Source organism: Salmo salar, chromosome ssa16 (assembly GCF_905237065.1).
Source record: "Salmo salar chromosome ssa16, Ssal_v3.1, whole genome shotgun sequence".
In the NCBI taxonomy this organism is placed as follows: domain Eukaryota; kingdom Metazoa; phylum Chordata; class Actinopteri; order Salmoniformes; family Salmonidae; genus Salmo; species Salmo salar.
This window is the reverse complement of record NC_059457.1, coordinates 9,866,500-9,893,593: the sequence shown is the minus strand read 5'-3', so window position 1 is coordinate 9,893,593 and position 27,094 is coordinate 9,866,500. Positions and strand designations below refer to the sequence as shown.

Below are 27,094 nucleotides of genomic sequence, written 5' to 3'. Positions count from 1 at the left end.
GTTCAAGAGACTCAAAAACCAGGTCAACATCTGTATCAAGGCTAGCCTTGCCACCACCTGCCCGGCATTTCCGGATATCGTGGCAACCCGGTCTCCACTCTATGAGCCAAGGTGCCGCATCAGGTAGAAGGGCAGTTCTCTAGCACCAGTACTAAAAAGCTTTAATGAGTTTTGAGGGCACTATGGTGTTGAACGCTGAGGTCTGCCTTTTGTCCCGGTGGGAAAGGGCAGTGTGGAGTGCGATTGAGATCATCTGTGGATCTGTTGGGGGGTATGCGAATTGGAGTGGGTCTAGGGTATCCGGGAGGACGCTGTTGATGTGAGCCATGACCAGCCTTTCATGGCTACAATGTGAGGGCTACGGGGCGGTAATCATTTAGGCAGGTTACCTTTTCTTCCTTGGGCACAGGGACTATGGTGGTCTGCTTGAAACATGTAGGTATTACAGACTCGGTCAGGGAGAGGTTGAAAATGTCAGTGAACACACTTGCCAGTTGGTCCGTGCATGCTTTGAGTTAACGTCCTGGTAATCCGTCTGGCCCCGCGGCTTTGTGAATGTTGACCTGTTTAAAAGGTCTTGCTCACATCGGCTACTGAGAGACTTACCACACAGTCGTCCAGAACCGCTGGTGCTCTCATGCATACTTCAGTGTTGCTTGCCTCGAAGTGAGCATAAAAAGGCATTTAGGTCCTCTGGTAGGCTCGCGTCACTGGGCAGCTCGCGGCTGGGTTACCAGAGAATCTTGTTTCTCATGCTATGAGAGTCTTTAGGTGCCTTTTGGCAAACTCCAAGTGGACGGTCATGTGCCTTTGACTGAGGAGTGGCCACTCTACCATAAAGACCAGATTAGTGGAGTGCTGCAGAGATGGTTGTGCTTCTGGAACTTTCTCCCATCTCCACAGAGGAACTCTGGAGCTCCGTCAGGGTGACCATCAGGTTATTGGTCACCTACCTGACCAAGGCCCTTCCCCGATTGCTCAGCTACGCAACCAGCTCTAGGAAGTGTCTTGGTGGTTCCAAACATCATCCATTTAAGAATGTTGGAGGCCACTGTGTTCTTGGGGACCTTCAATGCTGCAGAAATGTTTTTGTACCCTTCCCCAGATCTGTGCCTCTACACATTCTTGTCTCGGAGCTCTACAGACAATTCCTTCGACCACATGGCTTGGTTTTTGCTCTTACATGCACTGTCAACTGTGGGACCTTATATAGACAGGTATGTGCCTTTCCAAATCATGTCCAATCAATTGAATTTACCACAGGTGGACTCCAATCAAGGTGTAGAAACATCAAGGATGAACAATGGAAACAGGATGCACCTGAGCTCAATATTGAGTCGCATAGCAAAGGGTCTGAATACTTACATAAATTAGATATATTTATTTTTAATAAACATGTTCATGTCTAAAAACCTGTTTTCACTGTCATTATGGGATAGCGTCAATTGATGAGGATTTTTTCAAACGTATTTAATCCATTTTAGAAGGCGGCTGTAACGTAACAACATTTAGAAAAAAGGGAAGGGGTCTGAATACTTTCCAAATGCACTGTATATTTTTTCAACTCAATATTCTTTAAAACTGACTAAAACCAAATCGAGATAATGTAGAAATTAAAAACGGACCTTGAATCATACAGTTTCTTGATTGTGTCCAGCTTGAATAATAAATCACAGAAATGACAGCTAGACAGTGAGGTAAGACTCATCCATCATCTTGGTAGCCCCTCGATGGCCAGGCAAACTCTGGTCAGCGGAGATCATTCTCATGCTGTACGACAAGCCCTGGCAACTCCCGTTATGCAGGGATCTTCTGACTCAAGCAAACAAAGATTTTCCACCCGCACTCAAAACACAATGGCCTTCTGGGCCTGGCCTGTGAGAGGTCAAATCTGGATGTGGCAGGCCTGCCTCAGTCATTGACTATCCAGAGTGCCAGGGCCCCTTCTACACACTCACTGTATGGAAACAAGCGGTGCATTTGAGAAAATGTGCCAAAAAAAACAAGTTGTGCTTTTTGCAGGTTCATATTGCTTTCTCCGCTGTTAGTCTTTCTAGCCGCTATTTTGGCCTGTCATATGGGCTTTGGAAATAACAATTGGTAAAAACGTACGTTGTTTCAAGAAGGGGGTGTGTCGTTTACGTCCAGTTTTCCAACTCCCGCCTCGGGATCTGTCTATTGCTCGAGGCCATTTCACAGCAGCTTTTTGAGCCGCTGGAAAGCATGGAAATTAAGTAGCTTTCCATCAAGATCGCTTTTACTGGTCACCCTTAAGTCCAAAGCGAGTACGTGAGCCGCATGCGCTGTCAGTTCACCATTCGTGCCTACAGTTCGCCCCAGGCTTTTCCATTGTCTCACCTTGGAGCTTCTGGCTTTCCACCCACCACTTCTACAGAAGAGCTAATATAATAGCAAGGGGTTACAGCTGCCGGACGGCCAAGGGGCCCACTTCATCAGAGGTATGGCTACCTCTTGGGCACTGTTCAAAGGGCATCTACTTACAGGAGATTTGCGATGCAGCTTGTTGGAAATCCCTGCATATATGCCCAGGTTCTACTGGCTAGACATCACTGCAACTTCTTTGGTGCATAGTGGCCTCAGTGTCAGGGCCTCTGAGGGTTGATATGTTAAGACTACCTGGTTTTGGAGAGCATATTTGCAATAATGGAATTGGCAATATCTCAAGTGCGATATGGGGACATATTGGAAGAGAAATCAAGGTTACTTCATTACCACGTTTCTCTGATATCATGAGTGAGATAGCTCACCACATTTCCCCTACTTGTAAGAGCGTGACGAAGTTCGGCATGCTCGAGAATCACCACAGGGTGAGCTAGTAGCTCCTTATTATGAATGGAGGGGTTCACCTCCCTTCGACTGGTCTGTCTAACAGACATGTGTAAATGGTTCCTCAAGATTCAGGTGAATCCCACGTGAGATCTCACTCATAATATCAGAGAATCAGGTTTACGAAAGTAACCTTCTGACTGGCCTCATTATTACCTGATTTACTTCCTGACCTGTGACCCTTGGCTGAGTACTAGCAGCATCTTTGTAATGGAGGGGAAGTGGCAAGTACTATCACACAGAATATCTAAGAGCGTACTAGCTAAAATGTTACTTTTTGAATATCAAATGATTGTAAAACATAAGGGAGCCAACAGTCTACGTGACTCTTTTGGCATAGTGGAGCCCACAGTCAAACCTTCTGTGCCTGTGAAATGCCCAACTTGATCCAAGAGCCATGTTGCAGCCCGCCACCCTTGGAAAGCATGCATGACTATGTCACTTCCTGACACAGGGCTTAAAACATAGCTACCTGCATTTCACAGGTAGATAGCTTAATGCATAGCATTAGCTTGCATTTTAAGGTATAACGTGACTGACAATATATATGTACAGTACTAAGATAAGCTTTAGAACACAGTTGACATTAGTAAAGTATGACTGACTAATATCAGACCTTGAACACACTAGTGATATTAACCTAGCTAGCGGTCCCTTCCTCACCATATCCAGGCTTTGTGCTGCTGTGGCTCTTAGCGACACCAACGGTGCCAAACTGCAGGGACACCAGGGGGCTGGTGTTGCACTGGCTGTACAGGGGCACGGGAGCGCGGTTGAACAGGCCGTTGGAGCCCACCGACTGGAATGGAGCTGAAGTGGCAGCAGGAGCAGGTGGAGGGGCCGAGCACACGGAGGACTGGAGAGGAAGGAAGCGAGAAAGGGAGTTGAAGCAAAAATATCACTGCGCAGGTGCACTGACATTATGGATGTGCATCTCTCATTTCATGACTGAGTTGATACGCATCTAGATGCATGGGCTTCGATACTTTTTAGTTTGAAACGATCTGGTACGATTTAGTTTGATTAGAGGAACAAATTGATGCACTAACATTTTCTGCATAAACACCTTAATATTCCATTTTAAATTAATATCAGCTGCCGATGGGAGTTCAGGAGCTGGGTCTCTTTGTGCTGGATCGGTCTGAGATGACTTCTAAGCTGAGTGACCCTATGCGTGTGTGGAGGCACCTGAGCTGAGCCATTGGGCAGACCACCCCACTATCAGATTAGGGGTGGGAGGTGGAAATGTACAGTATGTTCGTCCCCCTAATTTTTATATCTATTCACCACCTGATTAACTTAATCATTTTTGCAGATTGAAAATGTTGAGCTAGTACCATATCAATATTATTTTTAAACCATCTTGGCATTTAGACAGTTAATATAATGCAGTTTGATTTTACCCGTCTCGAAAGCGAATGGTTTAGAAGTTTACAGAGCTTCTCCCGCTCTGACCAATGAATGAGAAATGATAGCAGTCCTTTTTGAAATTCTCTTGTTCATTTAAAAATGACCAAATACACCGACTGTTTAAAGCAAAACTACTTCTTATGGTGAACCTCACACTATTGCTCTGTCAGCCATATGAAGTTATATGCATAAAATTGGATAGGCTACTGAACTGAAAGAGAGGACACATCATTTCAGTCATAATAGATGAGGTATTTTCGGAATTAGACCATATGACCCGATTGAGGAAACTAGGCGTATGCCGCAAGTCTGGACAGTTGTGAAGAGGGCAAGACAAAACCTATTCCTCCTCAGGAGACTGAAAGGATTTGGCATGGGTCCTCAGATCCTCAAAAGGTTCCACAGCTGCACCATTGAGAGCATCCGGTCTGTTTGCGTCACCACCTGGTATGGCAACTGCTCGGCCTCCATCCGCAAGGCACTACAGAGTATAGGTCAACCGATTACTCGGAATGGCCGATTTAAGTTTTCATAACAAATCGGTAATCAGCATTTTTGGACACCGATTATGGCCGATTACATTGCACTCCACTAGGAGACTGCGTGGCACTAGGAGACTGCGTGCTGCACTTGTTACACGAGTGCAGCAAGGAGCCAAGGTAAGGTGCTAGCTAGCATTAAACTTTTTTAAATTTTTTTTAAACAAACATAATCACTAGTTAACTACACATGGTTGATGATATACTAGTTAATCTAGCTTGTCCTGTGTTGCATATAATCCATGCGGTGTCTGTTCATTTATCATCGAATCACAGCCTACTTCGCCAAACGGGTGATTTAACAAGCACATTCGTGAAAAAAAGCACAGTCGGTGCACCAGTGTACCTAACCATAAACATCAATGCCTTTCTTAAAATCAATACACAAGTATATATATTTTTAAACTTGCATATTTAGTTAATATTGCCTGCTAACATGAATTTCTTTCAACTAGGGAAATTGTGTCACTTCTCTTGCGTTCTGTGCAAGCAGAGTCAGGGTATATGCAGCAGTTTGGGCTGCCTGGCTCGTTGCGAACTGTGTGAAGACCATTTATTCCTAACAAAGACCGTAATTAGTTTGCCAGAATTTGTACATAATTATGACATAACATTGAAGGTTGTGCAATGTAACAGCAATATTTAGACTTAGGGAAGACTCCCGTTCGATAAAATACAGAACGGTTCCATATTTCACTGAAAGAATAAATCGTTTTCGAAATGATAGTTTCCGGATTTGGCCATATTAAATGACTTAAGGCTCGTATTTCTGTGTGTTTATTATATTATAATTAAGTCTATTATTTGATAGGGCAGTCTGACTGAGCGGTGGTAGGCAGCAGCAGACTCGTAAGCATTCATTCAAACAGAACTTTCCTGCATTTGCCAGCAGCTCTTCGCTGTGCTTCAAGCATTGCATTGTTTATGACTTCAAGCTCATCAACTCCCGAGATCAAGCTGGCAATACTATAGTGCATTCAATAGTCAAAGGTATATGAAATACAAATGGTATAGAGAGAAATAGTACTATAATAACTACAACTTAAAACTTCATAACTGGGAATATTGAAGACTCGTGTTAAAAGGAACCACCAGCTTTCATATGTTCTCATGTTCTGAGCAAGGAACTTAAACGTTAGCTTTTTTTTTTTTTTTTTTAACATGGCACATATTGCACTTTTACATTATTTAAACCAAATTGAACATGTTTCATTATTTAGTTGAGACTAAATAGATTTTATTGATGTATTAAGTTAAAATAAGTGTCCTTTCAGTATAGTTGTAATTTTCATTACACACACACACACACACACACACACAGCTCAAAAAAATAAAGGGAACACTTAAACACACAATGTAACTCCAAGTCAATCACACTTCTGTGAAATCAAACTGTCCAGTTAGGAAGCAACACTGATTGAGAATACATTTCACATGCTGTTGTGCAAATGGAATAGACAACAGGTGGAAATTATAGGCAATTAGCAAGACACCCCCAATAAAGGAGTGGTTCTGCAGGTGGGGACCACAGACCACTTCTCAGTTCCTATGCTTCCTGGCTGATGTTTTGGTCACTTTTGAATGCTGGCGGTGCTTTCACTCTAGTGGTAGCATGAGACGGAGCCTACAACCCACACAAGTGGCTCAGGTAGTGCAGCTCATCCAGGATGGCACATCAATGCGAGCTGTGGCAAGAAGGTTTGCTGTGTCTGTCAGCGTAGTGTCCAGAGCATGGAGGCGCTACCAGGAGACAGGCCAGTACATCAGGAGACGTGGAGGAGGCCGTAGGAGGGCAACAACCCAGCAGCAGGACCGCTACCTCCGCCTTTGTGCAAGGAGGAGCAGAAGAAGCACTGCCAGAGCCCTGCAAAATGTCCTCCAGCAGGCCACAAATGTGCATGTGTCTGCTCAAACAGTCAGAAACAGACTCCATGAGGGTGGTATGAGGGCCCGACATCCACAGGTGGGGGTTGTGCTTACAGCCCAACACCGTGCAGGACATTTGGCATTTGCCAGAGAACACCAAGATTGGCAAATTCGCCACTGGCGCCCTGTGCTCTTCACAGATGAAAGCAGGTTCACACTGAGCACATGTGACAGACGTGACAGAGTCTGGAGATGCCGTGGAGAACGTTCTGCTGCCTGCAACATCCTCCACCATGACCGGTTTGGCGGTGGGTCAGTCATGGTGTGGGGTGGCATTTCTTTGAGGGGCCGCACAGCCCTCCATGTGCTCGCCAGAGGTAGCCTGACTGCCATTAGGTACCGAGATGAGATCCTCAGACCCCTTGTGAGACCATATGCTGGTGCGGTTGGCCCTGGGTTCCTCCTAATGCAAGACAATGCTAGACCTCATGTGGCTGGAGTGTGTCAGCAGTTCCTGCAAGAGGAAGGCATTGATGCTATGGACTGGCCCGCCCGTTCCCCAGACCTGAATCCAATTGAGCACATCTGGGACATCATGTCTCGCTCCATCCACCAATGCCACATTGCACCACAGACTGTCCAGGAGTTGGCGGATGCTTTAGTCCAGGTCTGGGAGGAGATCCCTCAGGAGACCATCCGCCATCTCATCAGGAGCATGCTCAGGCGTTGTAGGGAGGTCACACAGGAACGTGGAGGCCACACACACTACTGAGCCTCATTTTGACTTGTTTTAAGGACATTACATCAAAGTTGGATCAGCCTGTAGTGTGGTTTTCCACTTTAATTTTGAGTGTGACTCCAAATCCAGACCTCCATGGGTTGATAAATTGGATTTTCATTGATTATTTTTGTGTGATTTTGTTGTCAGCACATTCAACTATGTAAAGAAAAAAGTATTTAATAAGATTATTTCTTTCATTCAGATCTAGGATGTGTTGTTTAAGTGTTCCCTTTATTTTTTTGAGCAGTATATATAAACCGTCAGATTAAAATCGGTATCGGCTGTTTTTGGTCCTCCATTAATCGGTATTGAAAGATCATAAAATCGGTCAACCTCTACTACAGAGGGTAGGGCAAACAGCCCAGTACATCACTGGGGCCAAACTTCCTGCCATCCAGGACCTCTATAGCAGGCAGTGTCAGAGGAAGGCCCTAAAAATTGTCAGACTCCAGCCACCCTAGTCATACTGTTCTCTCTGCTACTGCACAGCAAATGGTACCGGAGCACCAAGTCTAGGTCCAAGAGGCTTCTAAAGAGCTTCTACCCCCAAACCATAAGACTACTGAACACCTTAATCAAATGGCTACCAAGAGTATTTGCATTGCCCCCCCCCATTCAAATGTATCTTTCTGCGCATATAAACAGAAGAGGGTACTAACAAAGAGTCACTGACCAATAACCGAAACAGGTGGGGTTTTAAGATGGGTTCTGAAAGACACTCATGGGGGTGTCCACTGAAAGTTGACGAACAACAACAACTGGAACCTAAAAAGACACCCACCATGATGGCCCACTAAATTTGCCCAATAGGAGGCAAACAAAAAAGGCACAGGTGGAACACCTTCACACTAATGAGACGGCAACCAGCACAGGTGTAACCATACTGACTAATGAGGTGACAATCGGTGCGCCCTACACGTGCTAAAGTCCAACCTCAAAACATAAATGGAGAAACCAAAGCCTGTAACATGAATAATAATGCTTTCTATAATAGAACAATGCAAATTGACACTTAGCTGATTCTTGACTTTTACTACATATGTCTGTTTTACAAGGGTGTATTTGGGATATTGAAGTACTTTGGGGTTGGGAGAAGCTGTACCTGGACAATGGCAGGGTCCTGAGGGAGAGAGCATGTTGGCTTTGGCGGCTCACACACAGTCAGGTCCTTGATGTCACTGCCTCTGAAGATTATGTACTCAAAGATCTCATCTCGGGGCGGGATGGGCCTATCAGTGGGCCGATCCTCAGTGCCAAAAGACCGAACTAATGGGGAAAGACAAAGCATTCAGTTAGCATAAGCAGTGACATGACATGCAAAGTGTAGCAGAAATGTACTTTGAGTCAGGTGTACTGTTGGGCTGGGGGGGAAAAAGTTGGTCACCTGCTCACAAAATACATATACACATCCATGTTACTCAAGCATTGCACCCACACAGTTTGCGCGCCTCTGCGTGGCCAGGCGCTAAAATAGAAATTGGTTCGATTTGTGACACTCAACGCGCTGCAAGTCTGGCCTCTCCCATCTCCTCATTGGTTTTTAGGAGCATATACCCACGTGGGTGATTGAAAGATGAACTTTAGGTCCACACTCTGGTCGGTTGTAGTAATGTTGTGAAGTTGGCTTCCAACGGCCATATAAAGTCCAAAGAAGAAAAAGAAGCCTGAAGGAAGGAGAGATGACAAGAAACTAATTCGGTTTACCGTTTTATCTGTGGATTAATTGTCGGAGTAGAGTACATTGTGCATTTCAGGTAAAATAACAACCCAATGTTTATGACCAGGAGAAATTAGCTAGCAACAGCTAGCTAGGGGACTTTAAGTAGCAACCACCTAGCAGACCGGGTATGGTAACTGGTGGTGAAAGAGACCAGACTACAGAGGTAAAGAGGGAGTTTACCCAAAAGGGTTTTGTAGATGAACACATACAAATGTATCTTTCTGCGCATATAAAGTGAGGTCCAACCTACCATTTGGTACCATGTGCAATGGTGGGTGAGTGACTTGGCATTTGTAATAAAGCGCAAGGTCTCTAAGACGGAGGAGGCTGCATGCATATACAAGTCACCATAATCAAATTACAGAGAGAAAAGTAGCCCGAACAAGCTTCTTTCTAGCCATAAGTGGGAAGCAAGCCTTATTACGAAAAAAAAAAAAAACTACTTCAATTTCAGCTTTGTCAGAAGATTATCCACATGAACTTTAAAAAGGACAACTTGTCATCCAACTAAATACCTAGGTATTTGTAGGATTACACTTTTTCAATGCCTAGGTCACCAGATCTGACAATGCTAACGTTCTCTGGCAGAGTTCTAGCTCTGGTAAAGGTCATGAATTTAGTTCCTGTACATTCAAAACCAGTTTGAGACCATAAAGGGAGGCCTGCAGTGAATGAAAAGCAGTCTGGAGCTCTTCAACAGCCTGAACCAGAGAAGGAGCACATGAATATATAACTATCATCTGCATATAGATGTAACTTTGCTGGTTGCATCCCATTTCATTAATAAAAATTGAAAACACATGAGCTAAAAATGGAACACATCTCTATTAATCTCAAGAAAGCTAGCCTTGTGATTGTCAGTATATAAATGACCGACAACTGCCAATATAAAGTAAACACTAGCATAAAGTGTCTTAATAGGGCGTTGGGCCACCATTAGCTACAGATTGTATGCCAGATAGTGTTTTTTAACCAAATATTTTTGGTGTCAACTACTGGGCGTTAAAGATAGGGCTCGAAATAAAAACGTTTGTTAGCAGTGGTGCTCCCAACTTCAAAAAGTTAAGAGCACAACTTCTCTTCTGGTGCTCCTAGATTATTTGTATTGATTAAGATATAGCATATTGGGCCTATATGAATTCTAGATAGCTTTAAATCACATGTTGTGCACTAGAAACTAACTCTGTAAAGACATTTGTTTATTATAAAAAGCTAAAATTACAACCACAGGTTTTTGTATTAAGTCATTTGTGGAATATTTGGTTTGTACAAAAGCACTACCTATTGAGATGCATTAGTGTTATTTTATTGACCTGCAGCCTAATCTGATTTACCGTCAATCTAATTCATTCTAACAGCTGATCGGCAATTGCGATAGAGCTGTGACTATGACCACAATTGCTTCCAATTTCATTATCTAAACATGGCCATTAATAATTGAACAATAACAAGTGGGGGGGGGGGGTCAACCGTTTATGATTTTTCAACGCCGATACCGATTATTGGAGGACCAAAAAAAAGACAATACCGATTAACCTGTTAGGGCTAGGGGGCAGTATTGACACGGCCGGATAAAAAACGTACCCGATTTAATCTGGTTACTACTCCTGCCCAGTAACTAGAATATGCATATAATTATTGGCTTTGGATAGAAAACACCCTAAAGTTTCTAAAACTGTTTGAATGGTGTCTGTGAGTATAACAGAACTCATATGGCAGGCCAAAACCTGAGAAGATTCCATGCAGGAAGTGGCCCGTCTGAAAAGTTGTGTTTCATCTTGGCTCTTTTTATTGAAGACTGAGGATCTTTGCAATAACGTGACACTTCCTACGGCTCCCATAGGCTCTCAGAGCCCGGGAAAAAGCTGAACGATATCGAGGCAGGCTCTGGCTGAAACACTTTATCGCTTTTGGCAAGTGGCCGATCAGAGTACTATGGGCTTAGGCGCGTGCCCGCGTCGACCAAATGCTTTATTTTCTTTCGTCTGTTTACCTAAAACGCAGATTCCCGGTCGGAATATTATCGCTTTTTTATGAGAAAAATGGCATAAAAATTGATTTTAAACAGCGGTTGACATGCTTCGAAGTACGGTAATGGAATATTTAGATTTTTTTTTGTCACGAATTGCGCCATGCTCGCCACCCTTATTTACCCTTTAGGATAGTGTCTTGAACGCACGAACAAAACGCCGCTGTTTGGATATAACGATGGATTATTTTGGACCAAACCAACATTTGTTATTGAAGTAGAAGTCCTGGGAGTGCATTCTGACGAAGACAGCAAAGGTAATAACATTTTTCTTATAGTAAATCTGACTTTGATGAGTGCTAAACTTGGTGGGTGTCTAAATAGCTAGCCCTGTGATGCCGGGCTATCTACTGAGAATATTGCAAAATGTGCTTTCACCGAAAAGCTATTTTAAAATCGGACATATCGAGTGCATAGAGGAGTTCTGTATCTATAATTCTTAAAATAATTATGCTTTTTGTGAACGTTTATCGTGAGTAATTTAGTAAATTCACCGGCAGTGTTCGGTGGGAATGCTAGTCACATGCTAGTCACATGCTAATGTAAAAAGCTGGTTTTTGATATAAATATGAACTTGATTGAACAAAACATGCATGTATTGTATAACATAATGTCCTACGGTTGTCATCTGATGAAGATCAAAGGTTAGTGCTACATTTAGCTGTGGTTTGGGTTTATGTGACATTATATGCTAGCTTGAAACATGGGTGTCTGATTATTTCTGGCTGGGTACTCTGCTGACATAATCTAATGTTTTGCTTTCGTTGTAAAGCCTTTTTGAAATCGGACAGTGTGGTTAGATTAACGAGAGTCTTGTCTTTAAAATGGTGTAAAATAGTCATATGTTTGAAAAATGGAAGTTTTCGGATTTTCGAGGAGTTTGTATTTCGCGCCACGCCCAATCATTGGATATTGGAGCGGTGTTCCACTAGCGGAACGTCTAAATGTAAGAGGTTTTAAGATTTATCTTATAAAAAACAATCAGTTTAATGCTAGCTAGCAACTTACCTTGGCTTCTTGCTGCCCTAGCGTAACAGGTAGTCAGCCTGCCACGCAGGCTCCTCGTGGAGTGCAATGTAATGTGGTTAGAGCGTTGGACTAGTAACCGGAAGGTTGCAAAAACAAAGGCCCGAGCTGACAAGGTAAAAATCTGTCGTTCTGCCCCTGACAAGGTAGTTAACCCACCGTTCCTAGGCCGTCATTGAAAATAAGAATGTGTTCTTAACTGACTTGCCTAGGTTTAAAAAGCCTAGGACTTTAGTTTGTAACCTCCCCACTAGCCATGATTGGCTGAGATAATGATTGTGTTGGGCATGCCGAGAGAGGAGTTTGGATTGGTCTGCCATATAAAAGGCTTTTGTATATTTGAGTTGGTCAGTCTGTTGGTAATCCTGTCAAAAGTGGCTTTTTTTCATGTAGCTGCATAAGTGTTGCTCTCCACTTTCTGGGGGATCAAGTTCTGAAAAATCTGTGGAATTAGAGTATGACAGCTAAAGAGATCCGGAAACGGGTATTTTCCCATTACGTCTTCCAACTAAAGGCATTTGTGGCATCGATCCGAGACAGGGAGATGTGTCCACCATGCATGATGATGTGTACAGGTAAGATGGTCTAGCTAGGTCTAGCTAGCTACATTCAGATATTACACGTTTCTAAATTTGACAGAAAGTTGTTTCACTTCAAGCTAAAGTGTACTGTTAGCTAGCTGGCTCCCTAGCTAATGTTAGGTGGCATGACGTAATGTGTGTGATCTTACATGTTTACCTAGGTAGCTAGCTACATGTTTTAAGCTAAAGTGTCCAACACTCGTTGAGTATGGCCATGTCCGTAAACGTCGGCAAAAAAGCATAATGAAATTGTTGCCAGCAGAGCTGGTTAGGCTGTTTTCATGTTATCCAGAGGTAAACAAATCGGCCAGAGCATCAAGTGTGCATTCTGAACGGGAGGAGATTTGTATTTATTATGGATCCCCATTCTTCCTGGGGTCCAGCAAAATTAAGGCAGTTTATACAATTTTAAAAACATTACATTCAGAGATTTCACAGCACACTGTGTGCCCTCAGGCCCCTACTCCACCACATATCTACAGTACTAAATCCATGTGCATGTATAGTACGTATGTTATCGTGTGTGTGTATGCATGTGTCTGTGCCAATGTTTGCGTTGCTTCACTGTCCCCACTGTTCCATCTGTTTTTTAAATCTAATTTTACTGCTTGCGACAGTTACTTGTTGTGGAATAGAGTTCCATGTAGTCATGGCTCTATGTAGTACTGTGGCCTGCCATAGTCTGTTCTGGACTGGGGACTGTGAAGAGACCTCGTGGCATGTCTTGTGGGGTATGCATTGGTGTCCGAGCTGTGTGCCAGTAGTTTAGACAGACAGGTCGGTGCATTCAACATGTCAATACCTCTCATAAATACCACTTTCAGCCAGGAGAGATTGACATGCATATTATTAATATTTGCTCTCTGTGTACATCCAAGGGCCAACTGTGCTGCCCTGTTCTGAGCCAATTGCAATTTTCCTAAGTCCTTTTTTGTGGCACATGACCACACGACTTAACAGCAGTCAAGGGTGTGACAAAACAAGGGCCTGTAGGACCTGCCTTGTTGATAGTGTTAAGGCGGCAGAACGTCGCTTTATTATAGACAGACTTCTCCCCATCTTAGCTACTACTGCATCAATACGTTTTGACCATGACAGTTTACAATCTAGGGTTACTCCAAGCAGTTTAGTCATCTCAACTTGCACATTACAAGATTTAGTTGAGGTTTAGTGAGTGTTTTGTTAAATGACGTAAATGTTGTTCCAAATACAATGCTTTTAGTTTTAGAAATATTTAGGGCTAACTTATTGCCACCCACTCTGAAACTAACTGCAGTGCTTTGTTGAGTGTTGCAGTCATTTCAGTCGCTGACATGTATAGCGTTGAGTCATCCGCATACATAGACACTTTGGCTTTACTCAAAGTTAACGGCATGTCGTTAGTAAAGATTGAAAAAAGCAAGGGGCCTAAACAGCTACCCTGGGGAATTCCTGATTCTAACTGGATTATATTTGAGAGGCTTCCATTAAAGAACACCCTCTGTTCTGTTAGACAAGTAACTCTCTAGCCACATTATAGCAGGGGGTGTAATGCCCTAACACAAGTTTTTCCAGCAGCAGACTATGATCGATAATATCAAAAGCGCCACTGAAGTCTAACAGGACAGCCCCCACAATTTTATACATTTCTCTCAGCCAATCAGTCATTTGTGTAAGTGCTGTGCTTGTTGAGTGTCCTTCCCTATAAGCATGCTGAAATTCTGTTGTCAATTTGTTTACTGCTGGAAATGCAGTGTATGATACCATTTTGTAGCTCTCTACTTTTTACCAATGGAAAAAAAAAAAAATCTAATTTTGCTACACAAGACCAAATCCAGGTGGTTAGTCACATGTCATTATGTTGTTATCTTTTCTATAAAGGGTTAAACTTATTTATCTTTATTGGTTAAAAAAAAGAGAAGTTTCATTGAATTATAACCTATCAGTGGCACTTACGTAGACATTTGTCAGATCATAAATCACCTCAGGCTTGATAACTGCAGATCACAAGCATGCACAGGGCAGACTACACAGATACAGACCTATGTCGTCACGGGGGGGTACCCATAGTTACTCAAGGAAGTAAACAAACAGCGTGACTGGTGAAAGTTTATGGATTTTTAAGACCTTAATTATGAATTTAATAAGTGTATTATGCCCTCTGATCACATGAAGTTATACTCCAGTTAGCAAAATGCATGATTGCAGTGCTTTAGCAACTTCTTAAGGATCAAATCCCGTTAATGGGATTGATTTTGACAACATCCGGTGAAAATGCAGAGCGCGAAATAAATAAAAAACATTTAACTTTTACACATTCACAAGAGCAATACACCAAATTAAAGCTTAACTTCTTGTTAATCTAGCCACCGTGTCAGATTTCAAAAAGGCTTTACGGCGAAAGCAAACCATGCGATTATCTGAGGACAGCACCCCATCAAACAAACACATGACAATCATATTTCAACCCGCCAGGCACGACACAAACCTCAGAAATAACGGTATAATTCATGCCTTACCTTTGAAGAACTTCTGTTGGCACTCCAATATGTCCCATAAACATCACAAATGGTCCTTTCGGTCTATTAATTCCATCGTTATATCTCCAAAATGTCCATTTATTTGGCGCTTTTGATTCAGAAAAACACCGGTTCCAACTCGCCCAGCATGACTACAAAATATCTAATAAGTTACCTGTAAACGCTGTCCAAACATTTCAAACAACTTTCCTGATCCAACTTTAGGTATTTTAAAATGTAAATAATCGATAACATTTAAGATCGATTGAACACAGTTTATCCCCGGATAAAAACAATGTGAAGCGCGTGACCTGGAGGGCGCATCAAAACAGTAGAGTCCACTCGGCTGGACCCTCGTTCTGAAAAGCCGTACTTCTTCATTTCTCTAAAGAAAAACATCAACCAATTTCTAAAGACTTGACATCTAGTGGAAGCTATAGGAAATGCAAGCATATTTCTATTAAAAAGGGCTTGCCATAGAAAACCAATGGAAATCAGATTGACCTCAAAAAAGAAATTCCCTGGATGGATTGTGCTCGGGGTGTCACCTGCCAAATCAGTTCTGTTATACACAGAGATTATTCAAATATTTTTATAAACTTCAGAGTGTTTTCTATCCAAATCTACCAATAATATGCATATCCTAGCTTCTGGGCCTGAGTAGCAGGCAGTTTACTTTGGGCACGCTTTTCATCCGGATGTGAAAATACCACCCCCTATCCCAGAGAGGTTAGAGAACGTAAGTACACCCAAAATATATCACATAAAGATTGTCCGCTAGCTTCTTTGCTAACAAACACACTTCGGAAGCAGTAAGAAGGGTAGTCTATCATGAGCGCGTAATGCAGTGATGCCGACTAGTCAGTCATTGATCATGTTATGGAGCGTCCGTAACGCTTAGAACAAATACTGACAAAGAGAGAAAGGAAACCAATTATACATCACCTAAGCCCTTGATGAAAGCTAACCTCTCTCGGGCAGGTGGGACGCTAGCGGCCCACCCACGGGACACACGATTCAACAGCCAGTGAAAAATTAGAGCGCCAAATTCATAACAACAAAATGTCATAATTCAAAGTTCTCAAACATATGACTATTTTACACCATTTTAAAGGTACACTTCTCCTTAATGTAACCACATTGTCTGATTTCAAAAAAGGCTTTACAGCGAAAGCATCAAGTTAGACTATGTTAGGACAGGTACAACACAAGAAAAACCACAGCCATTTTCCAAGCAGGAGAGGGGTCACAAATACCAGAAATTTAGCTAAAATTAAGCACTAACCGCTGTGACAGATTTCAGATCTTCATCAGATGACACTCCTAGGAGTCAATGTTAGACAATACATGCATGTTTTGTTCGATAAAGTTCATATTTATATCCAAAAACAGCATTTTACATTGGCGTGTGATGTTCAGAAAATATTTTGCCTCCAATACTGCCGGTGAATCAGCACAACAATTTACAAAAATACTCATCATAAACATTGATAAAATATGAAACTGTTATTCAAAGAATTATAGATAACCATCTCCTTTATGCAACCGCTGTGACAGATTTCAAAAAAGCTTCACGGGGAAAGCACACTTTGCAATAATCTGAGTACGCCGTTCAGAAACATACACTAGGCAATACACATACCCGCCATTTTGGAGTCATCTAAAATTATATATAGCATTATAAATATTCACTTACCTTTGATGATCTTCATCAGAAGGCACTTCCAGGAATCCCAGGTCCACAATTAATGTTGTTTTGTTCGATAAAGTCCATAATTTATGTCCAAATACCTCGTTGTTTGTGCATTCAGTAAGCTACGCCAAATGTAGGAAGAACGCCCAAAATTTCATGACGAAAAGCTTTAAAAAAAGTTCTATTTATGTTCGTTGAAATATGTCAAAGGTTGTATAGCATCAATCTTTAGGGCCTTTTTAACATAACTTCAATAATATTCCAACCGGACGATTCCAATGTCTTGAAAAACGTTTTGGAACACAGCTACCTCTCACGTCAATGCGCGCCAATGAACTCATGTCCTTTCCTGAGTCACCAACTTCCCGGCCTTCTTGTTCGCCCTCTGTTCACTGCAAAAGCCTGAAACATTTACATTTAAGTCATTTAGCAGACGCTCTTATCCAGAGCGACTTACAAATTGGTGCATTCACCTTATGATATCCAGTGGAACAACCACTTTACAATAGTGCATCTAAATCTTTTAAGGGAGGGGGGGGGGGACTAGGTTCTAAAGACTGTTGACATCTAGTGGAAGCCTTAGGAAGTGCAAAATGAACCCTAAGTCACTGTGTTGGATAGGCAATGACTTGAAAAGACTACAAGCACCAGATTTTCCACTTCCTGGTTAGATTTCTCAGGTTTTTGCCTGCCATATGAGTTCTGTTATACTCACAGACATCATTCAAACAATTTTAGAAACTTCAGAGTGTTTTCTATCCAAATCTACTAATAATATGCATATTCTAGTTCCTGGGCCCAAGTAGTAGTCCGTTTAATTTGGGTACGTTTTTCATCCGGCCGTGAAAATACTGCCCCCTACCCTAGAGAAGTTAACGTCGCACAGAAAGTTTGCACACAATCATACTTGAAACGCATCCATAATAACAACATTCCCTCAAATGTTAGATGTGACACTATCTGTCCAAATCAGTATTCCATCTTCACTAGAATTCTATACTAGCACTCAATGGGCAAAAATGCATTTGATATTGTTTCATTAACCTTCCGACTTGGTCAGAAACACAGGGGGACAGATGTGAGTACCAAAATAAGTTATGTAAGCCATTGCCAAAAGACATTAAATCTGGTAGATTGAAAATACTTATTTTTGAGACTTTGTAGTAACAATAACATTCAATTTGGCAAATATAAAAGGCCAAATGTAGTCTACATCAAAATACAGGTAAATATGAAAGTAGTTTAATTAGGATATAAGCCATTTAAATTATTTATTTTTCCATGCTCAGGTTGTTTTAGACTCGTTTTTCACTCTCAAAATGACAATTGTTCATAGAGAAACAACGAAATGTTATCCGAGTCCATGTCAATGGTTAAATCACATGAAACCTTTTTTTTTTAGGTCTGAAAGAAAGTGTATATTTGAGTGTAATGCCATCATTGTAAATACAAATGTTCTTAACTGACTTGCCTAGTTAAATAAAGTTTAAATAAAAAATAAAAATAAAAAAACACCCCTTGAATTGCAAGTGAGTAATGGCCTTTGGGTGTCATCTAGCAATGGTTCTGTACTGCTGCTGCTCATTTAATGGTTAAGTTCACAAATAGATACAACTGATATACACTTCTGCCAGGTAAGCCTACTTTGCAAGTAACATTTCAATGAGAAGGTTTTGGGGAAAATATTTCTGTCAACCCACAAGATGGTTAACACAACAACTGCCTACACGGAGTGATAGACAAAATGAGCGCACCACCACGACAGCCACTATATTGCTGGAAATTAATTGGCAGATGGTGTTAGGTTTGGCATTTTAAGACAATAGTGGCTAACCTGGGGTGGAATTATGTCAATATTGCATTGATTAGATAGTAGATGGGAGCTTGCAGTGTCAGATACTTTTGAGGTTTGTTTATGACTGCTTGAGATGGAACACATGGAAAAATTGCATATACTTGCGGAAATGTTTAGTGAGTTAGTCGTTGGTGGGCTGTGAAAGGGAGATACCGAGTCAGCTGTCCAACTGAATGTAGTCAACTGAAATGTGTCTTCCGCATTTAACCCAAACCCTCTGAATCAGAGCTACTGGTAGCTTGCGATTTACCTGTTGAGACCCCTTACATAGATTCTACAAGTGTCTGAAACTATTGGAGGGATGCAACACCCTTCTTCCACAAAACATTACATCATTTGGTGGAAAACTGTCACAGGTGCCGCTCCAGAATCTCCCATAATTGTTCAATTGGGTTGAGATCTGGTGATCTACCTTAACAAGTGACTGAGACACAAACACTGTAAACCCCTCTTTGAAATTCACTGACAGCTCTTATTTCATAGTAGCCAAAATAAATGGGAAACTGGCCATTTTTAGACTTGACTCCATGATGAGATGTTAATTGCGTGAATTACTCAGGAAAAACATTTTCCTTCAGAAGTTCTAGCTAAGAAAGCTAACGTTAGTTATCTAATTAATTTGCTAGTTATCACAGTAGACGTATGTTAATTATATTTCATGTAAGTAGACATGCACTCATAATTGACGTAGCGCATATAAAACACCCACAAGTTACTGGGGACGAGTCTCCGATTTAAAAATCATTCCTTCCTCGCCCAGCAAGTATATACTCGTCAGACGTCATCAGAAGTGTCCACTTAATTTGAGGGCTGAGGGGATAGGGTGTCCTAAGTGTTTGGACCGCAGGCTCTGTATCCATCATTTATTCAAGTGTTTACTTTATTTTGGCAGTTAGTTAACTTAGCTACTCATTTACGGGCACCAGTTTTTTCCCCCCAATGCAGTGTTAAGCACAACAAATATTTGCTGGCTGGAAAATTGCCGAAATTCACCATCACTGACGTAGAGTTGGTTGTGAATGTTAGCGATGCAGTTGTCGCGCTACGTCACCGTTTCTTTACACAATATGGCAGGTTGACATGATACTCTCAGCTTGTACTTGAAATAAACATGTTTAACTAGCTAGAAAACAAGCTACATCACCAGGTTTAGCAAGACAACACTACTAGAAAACTAGCAAGTTGGCTGGCTGACTAGTCAATTCGCTAGCTTGCTAACTAGACACCTTTTTTCAGAACAGCATGGAAACAATTAGCCACAGTGTGATGAAATTGCGCTTGCTTACAGGCATCTCTGTAACGTTATGTAGTTAACGTTATTTGGTTGGTGCACAACAGTGCCGACCTTCTTTGCATGAGTTAACGTTACTTACCTTTTGCAAGTGCGACAGTCGAATTCTCAGTATCAATAGTGTAGAGAATCCCTTCGTAACGAATCTCGGCCTTCGAAATTAGGCTGATTTTGCTCCCGATATAAGGTGTTCCTCCACTCATGATGGCTACAAATCCAACTAGATCCCTCACTGAGCGTTTCTTTGAAGCATGTATGGCTATCCCTTTTTTGTGCTTCTGACGTGCTATTCTTCGATGAGGTTTAACTGCGGCTGGCATCCAATATGTTGCATTATCGCCACCTATTAGACTGGAGTACAACTCCCTTACACTTTGCTTGAAAAAACAAATAAACAAATATCTTACCATCTAACACTACACTCACAATTTAAAAAATAACACCACCCTACTCCACTATTTACATCTATTTAGTCCTACCTCGTACCAACAACCTGAAAGGATGCGACATCACCACTTAACACTCCGGAGTGGCTCAGTGGTATAAGGCACTCTACCTCAGTGCAAGAGGTGTCACTATAGTACATGGTTTGAATCCAGGCGTTATCACATCTGGCTGTGATTGGGAGTCCCATTGGGTGGTGCACAATTGGCCCAGCGTTGTCGGGGTTTGGTCAGAGTAGTCCATCATTGTAAATAAGAATTTGTTCTTAACTGACTTGCCTAGTTAAATAAAGGTAAAAAAATGAATTACTTTAAAATTAACACACTCTTTTGATGTCAAGTCTCGCTCACCCAAATGCCACCACAACCTCAATTTTCTGCGACTTACAGTCCATCCCTGCAGTACAGTTGATAACCATTGCTATACATGCTAAAAATCCAATCTTACTGAAACATATATCACTTGTTGGCCTATCACACCACTCCTCTCAGGATCCCTCCCCCTTGACCCATCTTCCCCTACTTTATTCACTGCATCAGCATATGACAACTTCTGCACTACTCTAACCCTGGAAATGTCTGATACCTAGCCCCATGGGCACCCCTACAATTAACACATACCACTACTTTCCCCAATGCTGCACATTCCTTTGTCTCATGCCTTCTGCACACTTCTCAGAGCTAGGAACCTCCCTCCTACATACTGCTGCCACATGCCAATAAGCTTGACACCTGTAACAACGTAATGTATTCGGCACAAACGCTCCTACAGGATAACTTATATATCCTAACATCACTTTGTCGGGCAAAGACAAAATATCAAAACTCAAAAGAACATACAATGACTCCTCTGTTTTTCCATTCTCGACACCCTGTCTATGTCGCACCAAACGACGAGCATCACAAACACCGGGAATCTTCCCCTTCAGTTGGTCAACTTTTACATTTACTGCTACCCCAGTTATCACTCCTTTTCTTGAGACCAAAACAATCCACATTTCTTGCCCGGGATTCATTTAACACAGAGTGCCTTCTCCCTCTGACAAGCAGAAACACAAACAATTATCACAAGACCGCTTCTGGTTTCCCTCACCAATTCCACAGCACCCAACTCAGTTTTCATCTACCCTGAAACCCCAAATGGATCAGCCAACAGGCAAGGGTCCACTTTTTCCAAAAACTTCACTCCTGCTGTCAGACAGAATCTTTATTCACTTCCATTTCTCCTCCTGTTTTCAGCTCACTCTCCTTACACTTTCTACCATCTCCCTTTATCTGCAATTTTTAACCGACTCAAGCTCACCCTCTTCCTCTTCCTCCCTCTCTTAGACAGCTACCTCTTCTGCTACCTCGTCTTCTTATTATTCTTTTTTGTTATAATGGCATTCGCAACAATTATATGTACATTCTGCCACCTACTGTACAGGTGGATAATAAGGATTAAACATTAATAGGAAATTTCCATACAAACTATCGGTAATGAATGTTAATTAAATCAGCCTGCTTTTCTGTTTTAATCAGATCCCTACACAGCCTCAGAAGGATCCTGTGATGGTGGGACATTTCCTAGCGACAGTAGTACTTGCAGGGCTTCTGCCGTTCAGTCTTGGCTTCCCAAAAACTTCTCGGCTGCAGATATAATGCTTGTCAGCTTCCTGGACTTCTTGGACACTTGTGCAGTACAATTAATAACTGTGGCTCTAAATGCTTCAAAATCCACCTTTGTGTCACAACTGGTTGTGACCAAGAGTCCCATAGGGCGGCGCACAATTGGCCCAGCATCATCTGGGTTAGGGGAGGGTTTGTGGGGGGGGGGGCTTTACTTGGTTCATAGCGCTCTAGCGACTCCTTGTTGCAGGCCGGACACCTGCAGGTTGACTTCGGTCATCAGTTGGCAGTTGAACAATGTTTCCTCCGACACATTAGTGCAGCTGACTTCCGGGTTAAGCGGGCGGGTGTTAAGAAGCAAGGTTTGGCGGGTCATGTTTCGGAGGATGCATGACTCGACCTTCGCCTCTCCCAAGCCTGTTGGGGAGTTGCAGCGACGAGACAAAATGGCAATTGTGGAGAAAAAGGGGGTAAAAATAAAAATGTGTATCCAGATCCCTTGATTGACGTATAACATTGGCAACTGATTGTGGTGCATCCACCACCTTATCTTTTTCAGAACTGTGGCCTCTTGCCCCTTCACCGCCTCCACATAGGAGATTTTATCCTGCCTATTTGGCCCTATCCGGGGGTATCATCGGATGGGGCCACAGTGTCTTCTGATCCCTGCTGTCTCAGCCTCCAGTATTTATGCTGCAGTAGTTTATGTGTCGGGGGTCAGTCTGTTACATCTGGAATATTTCTCTTGTCTTATCCGGTGTCCTGTGTGAATTTAAATATGCTCTCTCTAATTCTCTCTTTCTCTCTTTCTTTCTTTCTCTCGGAGGACCTGAGCCCTAGGACCATGCCTCAGGACTACCTGGCATGATGACTCCTTGCTGTCCCCAGTCCACCTGGCCGTGCTGCTGCTCCAGTTTCAACTGTTCTGCCTGCGGCTATGGAACCCTGACCTGTTCACTGGACGTGCTTGTTGCACCCTCGACAACTACTATGATTATTATTATTTGACCATGCTGGTCATTCATGAACATTTTAACATCTTGACCATGTTCTGTTATAATATCCACCCGGCACAGCCAGAAGAGGACTGGCCACCCCTCATAGCCTGGTTCCTCGAGGTTTCTTCCTAGGTTTTTGGCCTTTCTAGGGAGTTTTTCCTAGGGAGTTTTTCCTAGCCACCGTGCTTCTTTCACATGCATTGCTTGCTGTTTGGGGTTTTAGGCTGGGTTTCTGTACAGCACTTTGAGATATCAGCTGATGTACGAAGGGCTATATAAATACATTTGATTTGATTTGATTTAGTTCATATGCCTTGCCACCGTGAATTACAGTGCATTTTGAAAGTATGCAGACCAAATTTTGTTACGTTACAGCCTTATTCTAAAATGGAATAAATGTTTTTTTCCCCTCATCAATCTACACACAATACCCTCTAATGCCAAAGAAAAATCAGGTTTGTAGAAATGTTTGCTAATTTATAAAAAATATTATAATAATTAAATATCACAGTTACTCAGTAATTTGTTGTCACAGTTACTCAGTAATTTGTTGTAGCACCTTTGGCAACGATTACAGCAACGAGTCTTCTTGGGTATGATGCAACAAGCTTGGCACACATGTATTTGGGGAGTTTCTCCCATTCTTCTCTGCAGATCTTCTCAAACTTTGTCAGGTTGGATGGGGAGCATTGCTGCACAGCTATTTCCAGGTATCTTGAGAGATGTTCAATCGGGTTTAAGTCCAGGCTCTGGCTGGGCCACTCAAGGATATTCGGAGACTTGTCCTGAAGCTACTCCTGCATTGTCTTGGCTGTGTGCTTAGGGTCGTTGTCCTGTTAGAAGGTGAACCTTTGCCCCAGTCTGAGCGCTCTGGAGCAAGTTTTGGTCAAGGATCTCCCTGTACTTTGCTCTGTTCATCTTTGCCTGAATCCTGGCTAGTCTCCCAGTCCCTACCGCAGAAAAACATCTCCACAGCATGATGCTGCAACCACCATGATTCACCGTAGGGATGGTGCCAGGTTTCCTCCAGACGTGACGCTTGGCATTCAGGCCAAAGAGTTCAATCTTGGTTTCTTCAGACCAGAGAATCTTGTTTTTGGCAAACTCCAAGCGGGCTGTCATGTACGTTTTACTGAGGAATGGCTTCCGTCTGGCCACTCTACCATAAAGGCCTGATTAGTGGAATGCTGCAGAGATGGTTGTCCTTCTGGAAGGTTCTCCCATCTCCACAGAGGAACTCTGGAGCTCTGTCAGAGCGACCATCGGGTTCTTGGTCACCTCCCTGACCAAGTCCCTTCTCCCCAATTGCTCAGTTTGGCCAGGCGGCCAGCACTAGGAAGAGTCTTGGTGGTTCCAAACTTCTTCCATTTAAGAATGATGGAGGCCACTTGGTCTTGGAGACCTTCAATGCTGCAGACATTTTTTGGTACCCTTTCCCTGATCTGTACCTCGACACAATCCTGTCTCGGCACTCCATGGACAATTCCTTCAACCTCATGGCTTGGTTTTTGCTCTGACATGGCATTGTCACCTGGGAGACCTTATATAGACAGGTGTGTGCCTTTCCAAATCATGTCCAATCAATTGAATTTACCACAGGGGGACTCCAATCAAGTAGTAGAATCATCTCAAGGATGATCAATGGAAAGACGATGCACCGGAGCTCAATTTCGAGTCTCATAGTAAAGGGTCTGAACACTTATGTAAATAAGGTATTTCTAAAAACCTGTTTTCACTTTGTTCTTGTTGGGTATTGTGTGTAGATTGCTGAGGATTAAACATTTTTAAATCCATTTTAGAATAAAGCTGTAACATAACAAAATGTACAAAAAGTAATGTGGTCTGAACAGTTTCCTAAGGCACTGTATGTATTTTGTTAATAAATGAAATATATTCCACATGAGAAATTTGACATTACAGTATTCAGACCTAGCCTAAAAACGTCAATGGAAAAGGTGAACCGTCTGTTTTACTTTTAAACTGTGTTTAGGATTGGATGGCATAAAACTAAATACTTAGCTTATCTATTTTGTTACATTCTAAAAAGAAAAGGTTCCTGAAGGATCCTTCAGGATATTATAAGGTAAAGAAATGAACCTTGAGGTTCATTTAAGCAATAAGACCCAAGGGGGTGTGGTATATGGCCAATATACCACGGCCTAGGGCTGTTTTTTGCGTTGTGCCTGGACACAGCCCTTTCTATATTGGCCATATATCACAAACCCCTGAGGTGCCTTATTGCTATTATAAACTGTTTACCAACGTAATTAGAGCAGTAAAAATAAGTGTTTTGTCATACCAATTGTATGGCAATCAGCCAATCAGCATACAGGGCTCAGCAATCAGCATTCAGTGCTCGAACCACCCAATTTATAATTAAGAACCTATACTCTGCCATCAGTTCATTTTTTAACCTTTGTAGACTAAAGGGGTGCTTTGAAGAAACATTTTCAAAATAGGGGTTTGTTTTGGAACCAGCAGTGCGCTCATGACTAAAGGGCACTCGTGCGAATAATTCAAATTGAGAAAGTTAGTCAAAAAGACAACTAGAAGTGGGAAGCTAAGGTAACTCGGCCAATAAGACTTGGCCAATAAGAGATGACTTGCAATGGATCGACATGAAAGGTAAGTGAACCTTAGCTATTCGCTAACTAAGATAATAATTCATCAAACTACTATCAAATAACATGATGTAATTTCTAAGGAATTTTTTGTTATCTTAGTTTTTCATCAGCTAGCCAAGCTACATAGCCTGTAATGCTAGCTGGTAATTGTTGTATAAGTGTTGTGTGGCAGACCAGGGGGTTTGGTCAAGACGTTTACCCAGATCAGAAGCGGACAGAGTTGGATTAGCTCGGTTTCAAGGGTGTTTATTTAAATAACAAACAACAAGAAAGTATAGGTCTCCTCCAGGATACCGTCTTCTGGGCTCCGGGGTCTTGCTGTATCCTGGGGGAACCAAACTGAGCTCCCTCCGTTATCCCTGGGACTGAGCAAGACTATAGAGGAGTAATCTCTCTTTCCTCAGTCCCCTCTCCCGTGTGCTTTATGGGACTCGTCCAGCTGGTGACCAATCAGCCCCAATTAGTCCTGGCAGAAGAGCCCATCAAGACCTGGCATGTTCCTCGCCTCGTGATGTAGACCCCGTTTGGCACCAGGCCTCGACGAGTCTCCTCCTTAGCTCTGTCGGGGAGGGGGCTGTCGCCAGTGCGACGTATGTCTCCCTTCTCGATAGGGCATCCCATGCTTCGCCCCTGAACTGTACACAACAGAAAAAGAGAAGCGTTGAAGGGACAAGAACCACCTGGTGACCCAATCGTTTGTGTCCCTTCCCCTGGCCATCCAGACCAGGGGAGCCTGGTCTGTGACCATGGTGAAGTGGGTACCCAACAGGTAATACTTGAGAGTGTCTAGCGCCCACTTCACCACTAGGCACTCTTTCTTGATAATAGAGTACTTTTTCTCTCTGGGTATCAGCTTTCGGCTTATTTACATGATGGGGTGCTCTTCCCCATTGTGTGCCTGGGACAGGACGGCCCCTAGTTCCGTGTTGCATGCGTCCGTCTGGACCAACATTGGCACCCAGAAATCGGGCAATACAAGAATCATATGGGAGCACAGTGCTTCCTTCAGGCGCCTGAACGCTGCTTTGGTCTCGCCCATCCATTTCACTGTTTTCGAGAGGTGGGCCCTGGTTAGATCGCTAAGGGGGAGGCTATAGCCGCAAAGTTGGGGATAAAGCGGTAGTATCCTGCCAGTCCCAGGAAGGACTTGAATGTGTCTTGATGCGTGGAACGGGCCAGTCACGTACCGCGTGGATCTTCCTCTCCTGGGGCTTGACGTTCCCCGTCCGATCAAATACCCCAGGTACTCCACCTCCTCGAACACTAGTTTGCATTTCTTGGGCTT

At 42.7% G+C, this 27,094-nt stretch overlaps 1 protein-coding gene across 2 annotated transcripts in view; it reads right to left on the bottom strand.

Annotated features, from left to right (window-relative positions):
- Positions 1-20,494, bottom strand: part of LOC106573260 (protein LSM14 homolog A) — a 32,272-nt gene extending 11,778 nt beyond the window's left edge. Inside the window, exons 1-3 of one of the 2 annotated variants that reach the window (XM_014148168.2) lie at positions 20,219-20,494; positions 8,546-8,709; positions 3,511-3,703 (exon numbers count right to left, since the gene is read on the bottom strand). In XM_014148168.2, coding sequence (XP_014003643.2) covers positions 3,511-3,703; positions 8,546-8,709; positions 20,219-20,456 — 595 coding nt within the window. In that variant the 5' untranslated portion in view covers positions 20,457-20,494. The remainder of the gene's footprint in view (positions 1-3,510; positions 3,704-8,545; positions 8,710-20,218) is intronic. The other variant, XM_014148169.2, reaches the window with a different exon arrangement.
- Positions 20,495-27,094: the final 6,600 nt, after the last annotated feature.